At 51.8% G+C, this 12,794-nt stretch overlaps 1 protein-coding gene across 2 annotated transcripts in view; it reads left to right on the top strand.

Moving 5' to 3' along the window:
* Window positions 1–12,794, top strand: part of SND1 (staphylococcal nuclease and tudor domain containing 1) — a 420,776-nt gene that overhangs the window by 396,200 nt on the left and 11,782 nt on the right. The window contains exon 17 of one of the 2 annotated variants that reach the window (XM_049093379.1): window positions 8,748–8,936. The exons of the other annotated variant lie outside the window; for it this stretch is intronic. Within the exon in view, the coding sequence (XP_048949336.1) occupies window positions 8,748–8,936 (189 nt within the window). The remainder of the gene's footprint in view (window positions 1–8,747; window positions 8,937–12,794) is intronic. 2 annotated transcript variants of the gene reach the window in all.

Raw genomic sequence — 12,794 nt, 5'->3', positions numbered from 1 at the left:
GTGCTTGCAAAGGGGGAACTGGCATTTGAATCTAATGTGATTGGACAACATTCGGTTCCTTTCAGACCAAGTCAGATGTTTGATAACCACTCGCAATTATGCCATGGCATGCACACGCTGATTTGTCCTGACCAGACGCCAACCATCGTCTTACCACTAACTCAGTCCTCACGGGGCTTGGGTACAGCCTGGGGTATTCTGGCTGGGCTTTAGAGAACGCCGCTGTGGCTGCCTCCCTGGCCCAATGAAAGCAGTCTTCACGGCTCTTCCCCGCGCCAGCCAGGGAGCATGGGAGGAGCTGGGCCATTCAGGCATGCCCTACTCTCTGAAGGAATTTCAAAGCTTGCCTCAGGCCCAGGAAACCTCTGGGAACAGCTGCCACCAGTGGTGCCCTGGACAGGGGGCAGAATGCGGGCAGCTTCATTCCCTGCGTGAACCTCAGGGAAGAGAGAGTTAAATCTTCCAGCCTTTACCCTGGGTTTTCTTGGGAAGATGAACAATCTACTTTCCTCATTGTCTGCACCAAAGGAATAGATTGCGTCAGTTTATAAACTGTGTTACCGTTTGCAAAGGCCTGGAGTCAGCAGGTTTGCATTTCCCGGCAGACTCAGACACTGCTCATCGCCTTGGCTGCTGCTTCTCTGCCTCAGGCGGGACTGGGAGCTGCCCCGTCCCCCCCACCCCTACCCCTGTCATCCCACCCTTCATCCCTGAGGTAGTCAAGGAGAGAGAGAGAGAGAAAGAAACCCTGAGCTTCTGGCTGAGCCATCTTGTTCAGTGCTCAGGCCTTCCATCAACCTCCAGGAGCTCCTTGGCCCCTCGTGCCACTTTGCCAACCCAGGCTTGATTTCCAGGCATTCCTAGGGCTTTGGCTTGGGCCAGCGCACGGATGTCAGAGAAGAGGTTTTCTGGAGAATAGTTGGCACTGTGGGTTGGACTTGAAAGAGTCATCTGATCTGGAGGTGCTGAGGGGTTAGGAGCAGAGGCACTGGTAAGGACTAGGGCCCCGCTGCTCCAGCACCGGGAGGATTTGTACGGCTGCCTGCCTCTCTCCCCTGCCCACTCCCTGCTGGCAGCCACCGGTAATGAGACCCGGGAGGTATTTCATGGGCACTGCCTCTCTAGCTCCCAGAGCGTCACATTATTAATTGCGTCGTGTTAATGTTCATCGTCTCTAAGAGACGGTGTATCTGCCGTGCTTGTGAGTGGAGGGTACACGTTGGCTGTGTTAAGTTGCTACTATATTAAGGTGAGGTGTCTCTTTAAGTTCACAGCTGTAGCTGTGGCAGCACATTATAGCCTTCGTGCAGCATCAGTGATGGTGGAAAACCCAGCTCTACAGAGACGTGGCTACCTCTGGGTAGCAGGCAAGGAGTCCCAGTTGCAATCTGGTTGCTCTGGATCACTACTCACATTGTGGCCGAGAACTCTGGTGGGAAGCACGGGTAGGGAAGAGGATTGAGTGCCTTTCATCCCCCTCTGCAAGTTTTTCTGCGGGGCTTGAGGGTTCCATGGGGCTTCCCCACTAACCCTCCTCCCACGTAACCCACAGTCTCCTCTCTCCTCTGCCCCTAGTCATACTAGTATACCGCCAGCCCTCTAGCCAGACTCTAACCTCAGCTACTTCAGAGCTGAGAGCACCGTAAAACCCTGGTTCCATTGGCACCTGAAGAAACTGAGCCTAGAGGGGGTTTTTGACACACACACACACACACACACACATGCACCCAGCTCAGATCACAGTTCCAATCTAGGCTTTTTCTTGGCTTTCTCTTTGCTGTTTGGGGCCTTCTTCCCATCCAAGCTTTCCCATTTTGTTCCCAGTTCCAGGCTTCTGCCCCATTCTTGTTGCTGGTGGCTTTGGGGGTGTTTAAAGCAGGCTTATGGCTAGAGGCTTCTGCCTGTTGTTAGGGCCCCTGATGTCACCTCCCCAGAGGCAGCCCTAAGCATTCTGCTCTCTGCCTGTGAGAGGAACTGGTGGCCTGTATAACCCTCCCCACACACACACACACCTCCCCCCCCCCCCCCCCCCGCCACACACACACACCCGCGGGAAGTCCTTGTTTCCAGGTGTTTCCAGGTGCCAGGGCAGGGGTGGCCTGCACTGCTCCTGGGGCCTACCTGGTTTCACCTGTCCTGCCTGAGGCAGCCCACTTCCCCTGTGGGAGGGAGCATCTCCCCATGAGGGAGGGAGCATCCCCTCGGCTATTCTAAACACTCTCTCTCTCTCTCTCTCTCTCTCTCTCTCTCTCTCTCTCTCACACACACACACACACACACACACACACACACACACACGCGCATTCCACAGCCTTCCCTGTGCTGCCTCAGACACTTTGCTGAGAGATGGGGCCAGTGCACTTTGGGGAGGCTGAACCTTTTCTCCATCCTCTTGACACACAGAAAACGGAAGATGGATACATATGTATGGGGTTTCTTTGCCCTGAGTGTGGTTTGTGGTGGGGAGGGGGATAACTAGCTGCCTTATTGTAGCTTGCCTTTCAGTGGAGGCACCTTCCAATACCTTCTTTCTTCCCTGGCCCACACCTCCCCAAGACCCAAAGAAGGCTACGGGAGGACCTATGTGTTTTTTCAGCTTTGTCCCAGACTTGAAACCAGTAGGCATCCAGTTTGGTTCATGGATCAGGAGAGGTAAGGCAGCTAAATAAATGCCCAGAGCAGTCAGAATTTTCTCTGTGGTCTTATGGTGACCTTTTAACTGATACAGCTCTCCGTGCTCCTTTACACACACACTCACACACTCACTTTACAGAAGGTTTAGAATCTGAAGGGTGACTGGCTGGGAAGGACCAGAACAAGTTGAGAGAGAGGAGGAGTGTCTATAAGAGCCTTGTCCCCTGCCTCACTTGGACTTCCCTTCCTGTGACCCCCGGCACCGCTCCGGCCCAGCACTGTACCCCCAGGCTCAGCAAGTGTTGCTTTGCCTAGAGGAGGGTGACTCAGACCCCACTGCCTGCCTGATTGAAGTAGTTCCTAAGTTAGGAAGCTGGACAGAATCCAGACAAGTAGAAAAAGGAGTATTTTGGGAGACAGAGCAGGACAGGGACAGAGTATATTTCTGGAGGCCAAGGCACTCCAGCCCCTAAGGGGAGGATTACAGGCAGTGAAACAAATTCATGGCTACCGACACCTTCTCTTCCTTGTTTGTTCCCAGCCATGGAGAGTGAGCTGGGGGCTGCTCTGATTCTCCCCTTTCCTCTTTCCCTTCTCCCCTTCCTCACCCACCCACAGGGTGAGGCCACAGCTCGGTTGGGTGGGCCCTGAGGTGTGCCAGTTGCCTGGGCATGGGAGCTCTTCCTCAGTAATTAGGAGACATGCAAATTAACAGCCTGTGCCGTTTGTATTAATTTGGTAAATAAGCCAGAACAATTTCATTAGTGGCACATTAATGTGCTTGGGAGCAGGAAGACGTGTCCCACTGTGAGGCAGCAGGGCCTGCTACCCCAGCCCACAGGCAGGCTGAGTCCAGTGTGTCTAGCTGCTCTCTGGCTGGGCATGGCTGGCTGGACTGCACCCCCCCACCCCCTTGGCCCTAGGGTGGAGAAAGACCTCTCATCTGCTTGTTCGGCTGGGTTTGAGGACAGTCACACATTAGCTCTTCCTACTTGCCTTCCCTCCATTCTGTCTTTCACATGAGGCCACCAGGGCTTAAGAAACCCAAAGCTTTTTTAGGTGGGGAGAGAGCTAAGGGGATGGAGCTCAGCCCAAGCAGAGCTGTTGCTGCTTCCTATTTGATGAAGGGAAGAGGAAGCCATTTTATGTTACTGCCTTTATTTAATACACAAGCCCCACTTCTCTGTTTTTTTGTTTTGTTTTGTTTTTTGTTTTTGTTTTTTGTTTTTTGTTTTTTGTTTTCCCACTTCTCTTTTTACAGAGAAAGAAAACTGGCTAGGAAAGAAAAGAGGTCATGTGACTTTCCAAAAATTCACAGCCGGAGATAGGATTTGAACCCAAATCTGTCTGACTCCAAGATCCATGCTCTTCCTTGCTATGTCTCTGCCCAGCTCTGAGGAAGATTCAGAGTGGAGAACTAGTTTTGTTCCCCTTGGGTCTGACAGTCTAGTTGGAGAATAAAGACATTTGGAAGTGAAATAAGTGCCCCTATTACAAAGTTGATGATGATGATAATGAAGCATTTATGTGTCAGTGCTTAGTATATTTGTATTAGCTCATTTAATCATAACAAATCCTGGGATCCCTGGGTGGCGCAGCGGTTTGGCGCCTGCCTTTGGCCCAGGGCGCGATCCTGGAGACCCGGGATCGAATCCCACGTCAGGCTCCCGGTGCATGGAGCCTGCTTCTCCCTCTGCCTGTGTCTCTGCCTCTCTCTCTCTCTCTCTCTCTCTGTGACTGTCATAAATAAATAAAAAAAATATTATTAAAAAAATCATAACAAATCCTTTGAGATAGGTAATACTTCAATTCCAATTTTGTAGCAAAGACACAGAAGATAAGTGACTTGTCAAAGCTCATGCAGTTAGTAGGTGGACTTGAACTGAGGCATTCTAGCTCCACAGTCTAAGCTCCAAACCTCTGTGCTACACACTGCTGCCTCAGTGCCAAAGGGTGGGGGAGCCCATAGGTGCTCAGAGGGTGATTCACTTGTTGGGTTAGAGAAGCCCTCACAGGGAGGTGGTGTTGAAACTGAACGAGCTCAGCTCACAGGGCCTCTGGTCAAGTTTACAGGAAGGTTAAGACTTTGGTCTTCAGAGTGAATTCTGTGTGCTCAGAAGAATAGACACAGCACAAGGCTTGGCTCACCACCTGCTCTGTCTGCCTCAAGAGCAGAGGGCAAGAGATGCTGGTGGCTGGCCAGACCAGCAGGGGTGCGCAGTGAGGCAGCAGCACCCAAGGAGCAGGTCTGACCTTTGGGCATCTAGGCTGCTTGCTGCTTCATTCTCACCCAGCCACTTCCCCAGTGGGATGCCATGGCCCCATTCATCTCTCTCAGGAAGCCTTCTCTTCCCCTCTGTGCTGTTTTCCTAGGTCTCAGCTTCAACTTGAACACTGAAGAGGGGAATGAAGAGAAGAGCCTCCATCTGTTCCCTGCTGATGCCGCTTGTGTCCATGTGTACACATATCCTGTGGTGCCCTCAAGGCCATATCAGCTCACACGTGTACACACCAAATGCCCACCCACAAATCAGCCATCCTGGTAGCCCATGGTAGTCACCCAAGGCTTGAAATCCCTGATGTCACCTGCCGTTGTAGGGAAGTTGTAGAGTCCAAATCTCTCCCTAAAACACTCCACAAGATGCTGAAGAGACAAGTAACAATGTTGTATACAACAATGTTGTATACACAACACATGATGAACAGTGGGTCTCATTCGTGATTACAATAGCCAGAAAAAAAACAGAAAGTTTCTTGTGTATTTGACAAGAACAAGCCTCCCCTAACTCTTGTCTTCAGTTTGAGGAAAACTTGAAAGAAATAGCTCTCTGTGCATCAGTATATAGTCAATCCTCGTTATATACGATTCCATATTTGCAAATTCGCTTACTAAGTTTTATTTATAACCCAAAATCAGTACTCATGGTACTTTTTGATCATTTGTGGATGTGCAGAGTCATGAAAGATTGGAGACTCCAGGTGGGTACTTTCCCAATTAAGGTTGCAAAAGGTGGTGCTCTGCCTTTTTGTTTCAGCTCTCACACCATAAACAAGTGTACTTTTCCTTAGTGCCACGTTTCCTCCCCCCGTTTCTTTTTGGTGTGTGCTTTTTCTTGGCAATTTTGCAGTTTAAAATGGCCTCCGAGCAGAGTACTGAAGTGCTGTCTAGTGTTCCTAAGTACAAGAAGGCTGTGATGTGCCTTAAGAAGAAAATACATGTGTTAGATAAGCTTTATTCAGGCATGAGTTACAGTGCTATTGACTGTGAATTCAATGTTAATGAAACATCAGTAAATATTAAATAAGATGTCTTTAAACAAAAACATGCACAGAAGCAGGTTACATATTGATAAGTTGTGACCAGAGTCTTGGAGGAACCTAATCCTGTGTTTCCTCTGGGAGCAGTGGCTCAGGATTCACTAATTCAGTGTTCGTGGTAACTTTATAGAACATAAGTACTACAAATAACAAGAATCAACCGTATCTGTATATCTCTATATGAGTATGTATTTATATGTATTTTTTTTAATTAAGAGAAAATACCAGGGCACCTGGGTGGCCCAGTTGGTTAAGCTTCTGACTTTGGCTCTGGTCATGCATGATCTCAGGGTCCTGGGATAGAGCCCTGCCTCAGGCTTCCTGCTCAGTGGGGAGTCTGCTTGAGGATTCTCTCTCCCTCCCACCCCCATAAATAAATAAATCTTCTAAAAGAGATAGAGAAAATGTAAAAAAAAAAACCTGAGTCTTAAAGTTGATCAGAGAAATAGAGCATATACAGACGTTGGCCCATGAAATGCTAGAGTCAAGCCACAAATTCCTGGCAGTTAATCTAAGAGAAATGTGATGAACAATGAACACATATACCAGCCTGGGAGCATCATGCTTATTAACCCTTGCTTGCTCCCTGTGAAACTTTGGTGAGGTTTAGAGGAGGGTTAAGACTTTGGTCTTCAAAGTGAATGCTGTGTGCCCAGAAGAATAGACACAGCACAGGGCTTGGATAGAAAGGCCACAAGCCAAGAGACTCGGGAGTAGCCTCATCCCTTCACTGAGCCCAGTCCACCTTCCCTTGAGTGCCTTTGGGAAATTAGGAGTTTGCAGCAGCCATAATAAAAGGGGAAGTGGAGACCTCCAGGCTACAACTTTATTTCCCTCTCTAAGGCAAGATGGATTCAACTGGAAGACAGTGCCCAAGGATAGAGATTTCTTTCCTCTGCAGCTGGCTGGGCCCAGGGACTTGTCAAGCCCAAGTTAGTGTATCGATTGCAGGCAGGGAGAGGCTAGGTAGTGTGAAGGCAGTGTTCACCTGCCAAGAGAGTTGGCAGTGTTGACCCCAGGCATGGCTACTCATTGTTGGAGTCTCCCGCTAGTGCAAGCCCTTGCAAGGCCAGCATCTGGTTTGTGGCCTCCAGGGTGAGGTGTGGTTTCAGGGTTTGCTGGTGAGTTGCGATCTCAATCTGGGCACCCTCTAAGATGAGCATGATTGTACCTACCTGGGTACTTCATCAGTTTGCCTCTGAGGTTCTTGCCTCTGTCCTAGCAATCCAGTGCCAAGAGAAATGACGTAGGTAGCCATCAAGCTTCTTGTTACAACCACACTGGCCCACTACAGGCTACTTGAAACTAGAAGGAGGCCTTGTACTCCATCAGGGCAACCATCAGTTTTAGGAAAAGGTATTGGGCCACTAACATGGTAAAAGATAAGATGTCCAGGAATGGGGGACCTGTCTACCCACATACAGAGTCAACTTAGAATGGATCTATATAGAATGTTTTTTCCTAACTCTTATAAACTCTTCATATCTGCTTCTGGGCCACACCCCAACCTCAGGTATCGTTGAACTTGCATTTCCATTGGAAAGGTAAACTGTTAGCCTTAATTAAGTAGGAAAAGGGTGCTCAAGGATAGGGAGAAGCCCAGGTCCTGCCTGCCTGGTCCTGTCCCTCTTTTTCTCCCCATTGCCTTCTCTCCGTAAGCCCAAGCCACCCTTCATCTCCTTAAGAGTTGTCCTGTCCCCCACATTGCTCCCCATTCCCCTATACTCACCTCTCTAACCCTTTGGCCTACGCTGCTGCCGCAGGCTCCAGCCCAGGCTCCAGCCCAGGCTTCAGAGAATTCCCACGTATTTAGACATTCATTTTATTGCTTAATCGAGCTTGAAGCTGTTTAAATTAATACAAGTTTTCATATTTGGCAGCAAAGGCTTTTACAAGCCCCTTTAGCAGAGAAAGGAGGAGGTTGGGAGAGAATCAAAGAAGAAATTTACCCTGGGCCATTGCCTTCATGAGGTGGGAGCCAATCAGCCACTGCAAAGGCTGTGGCATCGAGGCCACCTTCTTGGAGGAGCAAAGTCCGTACTGTGTCTGTGGTTCTGGGTCTTGAGGAGGCCCTCCATGGAAGAGGTTCAGGAGCTCTAGAGCACCGCAGGGGTCCCTGAGGGTTCTGAAGTTCAGCCACAGTGCACAGCCCCCAGGACTGGACTTGGAGTAGTGACTACACCCTTCTTGGTGCTTCCTGTTGGGCAGCTTCCTGCTGGGGTCACCCCCTAGCTGCCCTGTGTGCACTTCCTGCTCACATCCTTCTGCTCACCTGCCCCCTTACCCTCCTCTCCTCACCTGGCTTTCATCCAGCCACTTTCATTACCTTTGTTCCTCATTAATTCCTTCAGCTCTGCACCCTCAGGGATTGCCCTGCTCCTGGGGCCTGCCTGTCTTTCTAGAATTGCTGGGCCGGGTGGGTGCTAAAGAAGAGAGTGATGTTCCCTGAGTTGTGTCTACTGCTTTATCTCACTCCTCCCCAAGCTACACTCGCACGCGTGCGCACAGCGATGACCACAGACTCCCTTACTTCAAAAGAGCTGAGATGAGGGAAGTTTTGAAGTTGCTTGGTCAGTGACGTTTCTGTAAAGGATGATTCTGGGTGTGAGGCAGAAAAGCAAGAATCACACTTACGGAACTGAAGCAAAGGGTTCTAAGAGGGGTCAGCAGTGCCAGAGCTCCAAGAAGCTCTGGCTCTTTGGGCCAGATGAGCCCCTGTCCTGTGGTGTGAGGTCCCCCCTGGTGGCCCAGAGGCTGCCTCCTATAGGCTGACACCCCCTTCCTCTGTTCCCCAGGTAGAGGTGGAGGTAGAGAGCATGGACAAGGCCGGCAACTTCATCGGCTGGCTGCACATTGACAGCGCCAACCTGTCCGTCTTGCTGGTGGAGCACGCACTCTCCAAGGTCCACTTCACTGCCGAGCGCAGCTCCTACTACAAATCCCTGCTGTCTGCTGAGGAGGCCGCCAAGCAGAAGAAAGAGAAGGTATCATGGGCAAGTGGGCCTCCTGGGGAGGAGGCTGGTGCCACCCCAGAGCTCAGACTTCTTCTCTCCTTCCCTCTCCTCCCCCAAAACATTACTGCCTCCGCACAGCAGGCAGAGTGGTTTTGTTATCCCACAGTTGAGGGACCCTGGTCGGTGTTGGTCTGAGACCCTACCTTAGGAACCACACATGAGCAAGAGAGAGCCTGCCAGCTTAGGCATCCTCAGCTATAGGCCTACTCTGGTGGACCTGGTGGAGCAGAAAGGTGTCTGGAAGGTGATCTCAAAACCATGAGAGGAATGACTGGGGGAGCCCCTGGGGAGCAGGAACCCAGGGGGCTGTCCCTTCTCCAGCCCAGCCCTTCCCCCTGCCCTCAGAGCTACCTGGACACCTGCAGCCCCCTTCTGAATTTCCTTTACATGGCCCTGCAGGGAGCCCCATTGTGGAAGCTGCCCCAGGAGATGCATAAAGCTGTTAAGAAAACAGATTTAGAGCCCATCAGTCTCTGCAGACACTGCATTGAAAAGACAAGGGGGGTGGGTTGGAAAGCAGCTTTTGGAAACAAATGGACGATTAAAGAACCCAGTGGTTTGGTGGTGGGAGCTGGGCTTGGCACCCTCCAACTCAGCCTGTCACCACTGACTTACAGCCCAGCCCTGATAATGGGAGTAAATCAGCCGGCCACCAATTTGTCAGGGCTTCTCTGAGCTTCAGGAGGATTTCATGGGACAGCCGTGCTGAGCCATAAATTTGTTCCAGGAATAAACGTTTCCTTCCCCATGGGGCAGCCATCTGGCTTGCAACTCGCCTCCCAGAGCCAAGGCCCAGACACCTGCCAAGAGGAGTAGGGGGCTTCAGGGCCTCAGGGCTCCCCATTATCTTCCAACCCAGAACAGACACCACCTCACTCTGCCTCTTCCTGGCTATCTTCCCTCAGGGACCCAGCTGAGGGACACCTGCCTGGATCTCTCTATTCCTTTTCTTCCCATTCCCTATCCATGACCAACCCCCAGTAGGGGTGAAAGAACTCTAGGGAGAGATGACCCAAAAAGATTGGGACAGATTGAAAGGGATTGTCCATGCCTTGGAGGAATAGGCCACCATGAAGCCTCTGAGGAGGCTTCTAACCCTTTCTTGTCCCAATTCTGCTCACATTAAACCTCATCTTCCTAGAGTAACAGGGAGCGGGCAGTCTTAGCTTCTAGCACAAAAGAACTGCTTCTTGGGTTTCCTGTTGGTGACAGCTGAACTTAAGGCTGCCACCCCCATGTCTTCTGCCTGCTACAGGGGTAGGAGGAGATGTGGTACTGGGGCCATGTGTGCAAAGGGCTGAGCCTTCACTGAAGAATTAGCTGGGGGTCTGTGTGGAAAGCACTGGCTCCTAAGGCTCAGATTCTGAAAGCATCTTTGTCCTCAGGCTCTGCTCTCTGAGATTAGAGACCCCAGAGTGACCCAGGAGAAGACAGAGGGGGGAATCTGACCTGAGATGGAGGGATGGCTGCCTTGCTGGGTGTTACCCTGGCATCACTATTTACTACATGGTGGGTTTGTCTGAAAGAGCCCAGGACATCATTTCATTGGTGCCGCACAATGATGGTGAGGAGGAATCCTCAGTAGTTACTTACACAGGCTACGTGTTTTTATTCCAGGCCAGTTAAAATGCAGTGTGCTCCTCTCAGTGTGAGGGCCTGCCTGCCTCCTGGGTCCCTCTCCTGCACATCCCATCCTCTTCGAGGATCCTGGCAGAATCTGGTGTGGCTTGCCTCTTCTGGTGGGGTTGGTTCCCAGGAGCAGCATGTGTAGAGCATAGCACCACCCCTCAGAGTTGGCTGGACTCAGAGAATTTGGTAGCCAGCTGGAGGACAGCAAACGGCATGTCTGAAGTGTCTCCAGGATTTCCAACCTTGCCTTGCTTGTGACCCCAGGAGGGCTGCCTTCACTGTCCAGAGACAGGCACGTGTGGGGTTATGAGATCATGGTGGGTCTATCTGCGGGAACCTGGCAATGCTGGTTTCCCAGCTATGAGAATTTAGCTGCCTCCCTACTGGGCCCAGTTCTTTCCTGTACCCTGCAGACCCCGCTCCTCATGAAGATGCTGGTCAGGAGATGCTTTCCTCTATAGGAGGCTAATGCTGAGTTATCCCCTCCTCCTGCAGGAATACTGGGTTGGTCTGAGGACCAAAGACAGAGCCATAGATGGCAGGCACCAGGACCACCCTCCCCAGCCTCCCTTCTGCCCCAGCAGGGCCCTGGACAGGGCTGGATTGGCCATTGATTGCCTTTTATTGAACTTGTCTTCCCCACTGCGAGCTTGAAGGCCTCCACCACCCTGGTCCTTTGCCAGCCCCACCCTTGGAGCCTCCTGAGCAGTGATATTAAATAGGAAAGCCTCTAGCCAGTGGAGCCTCAGTCCACATCACCCATCTTCTGCCAGGCAAGGATCTGGGGGCTCCCTGGGGAGGAAGTGTGGGAAAGAGGGAGGGCCAGGGATGGGTGAGGATAGGAGGAGAGACAGCCTGTGCTCCTAACCTGGCCCCACAATGTAGAGGGGACCTGAGCAGAACAGGAATTGGCATGACAGAGTGGCAGTGGAACAGATAAGGGAGGAAGGAAGGAGTTGCTTCCCTAGCCATTCCCCCGCCTGGGTCTGTAGCCAGGGTCATGGAGGGCTTACAGAGGAACCCCGCCCCAGGACACAGTGCCATCCTGGCCCCCAGCCTAATAACAGACCCTACTATAAATTAGAGGAGCTGGGAAAGACCTTTCCACACTAATGCCACATGGGAGTGGGCCCAGAGCAGAGCAGATCCCTGCCTTGGGTGGATCTCCGAGCATCCCTGGGCCTTGCTGCTGACGCCCAGCTCAGGCTGGCCTCCACCAAAGGCCAAGGGCATTTCCAGCTCCAGAGTCCCATCCTCTGCTTGGCATCTTGGCCATGCAGGTCCTTCCCCAGCTCTTCCATCTGCCCAGAACCTGGGGGAGAGTCGTAAGGCACGGAGTCTGTGTTCAGTGTGTTCAGGCACAATTACTGTTCTCTCTGGAAAGGGTCTTTGGGTTTTCCTTGTCATCACCCCGTGGATCCAGGATGAGGAGCATCTCCCTGCGAATTCCCCAAAACAAGCTCTTTGTCAGGGATCTGATCTGAGAGAGGGCTCAGCATGGCTGTGGGGAAGTGGCAGTTGTCTGCCAGTATGTCTGTCCTCTCTCTGCCCCAGTTCTGCAGAAGGGCAACATAAGCCAATATGGGCAAAATGTGCCCTTGTTTTGAGAGTGGGTCAGGGCCTCAGCTGGCTAGCTGGTTCCCACCTAGAAGCCACTTAGCCAGGCTGCATTTACCAGTTTGCCAAATGCCATTGGCTAGGTCCCAGGGAATAGATGGTCCCCTCCATCCTCCGAGGGAAACCTGCAGGGCTCTACTGAGGGGCCAAGCCAGCCCTCCCTTAGAGATAGGAGCAGCTTTCAATGTCCTACCCTTAGGCCACCTTATACTTCTCACCTTGGGAAGCAGCAGGGTACACCCTGCTGTGCCCCTCCCATTCCCCAGTGAGCTGTGGAACTTGTCACGGGACTGGCCCTACTGCTACCCTCCCTGGTGGGAGCTGGAGGCCTGCAAGCTCCCTGGAGCTTTTGTTTGCATCCTCCTTGACCTCAAGCTTACTGCCCACCTGAGCCTGCCAGAAGAGGAGCTCCTTCCCCCCTCCCCCAGGAGGAAACCTGATGCTGTCGCCCTGGGCGCTTTAGCTTGAGGAGTCATTAGCAGTTTCTGCTCTCACCCTGTCAGTCTGTTCCCAATTCATCAACGCTGCTGAGGAGCCTCCTTCCCTACAGCGGAGGGATGCAGTGTGGGGCTGGGATGGGGC

The sequence above is a fragment of the Canis lupus genome, chromosome 14 (genome assembly GCF_003254725.2).
Source record: "Canis lupus dingo isolate Sandy chromosome 14, ASM325472v2, whole genome shotgun sequence".
Taxonomy (NCBI): domain Eukaryota; kingdom Metazoa; phylum Chordata; class Mammalia; order Carnivora; family Canidae; genus Canis; species Canis lupus.
The sequence above is the reverse complement of the archived record's forward strand: the minus strand, read 5'-3'. Positions and strand labels throughout refer to the sequence as shown.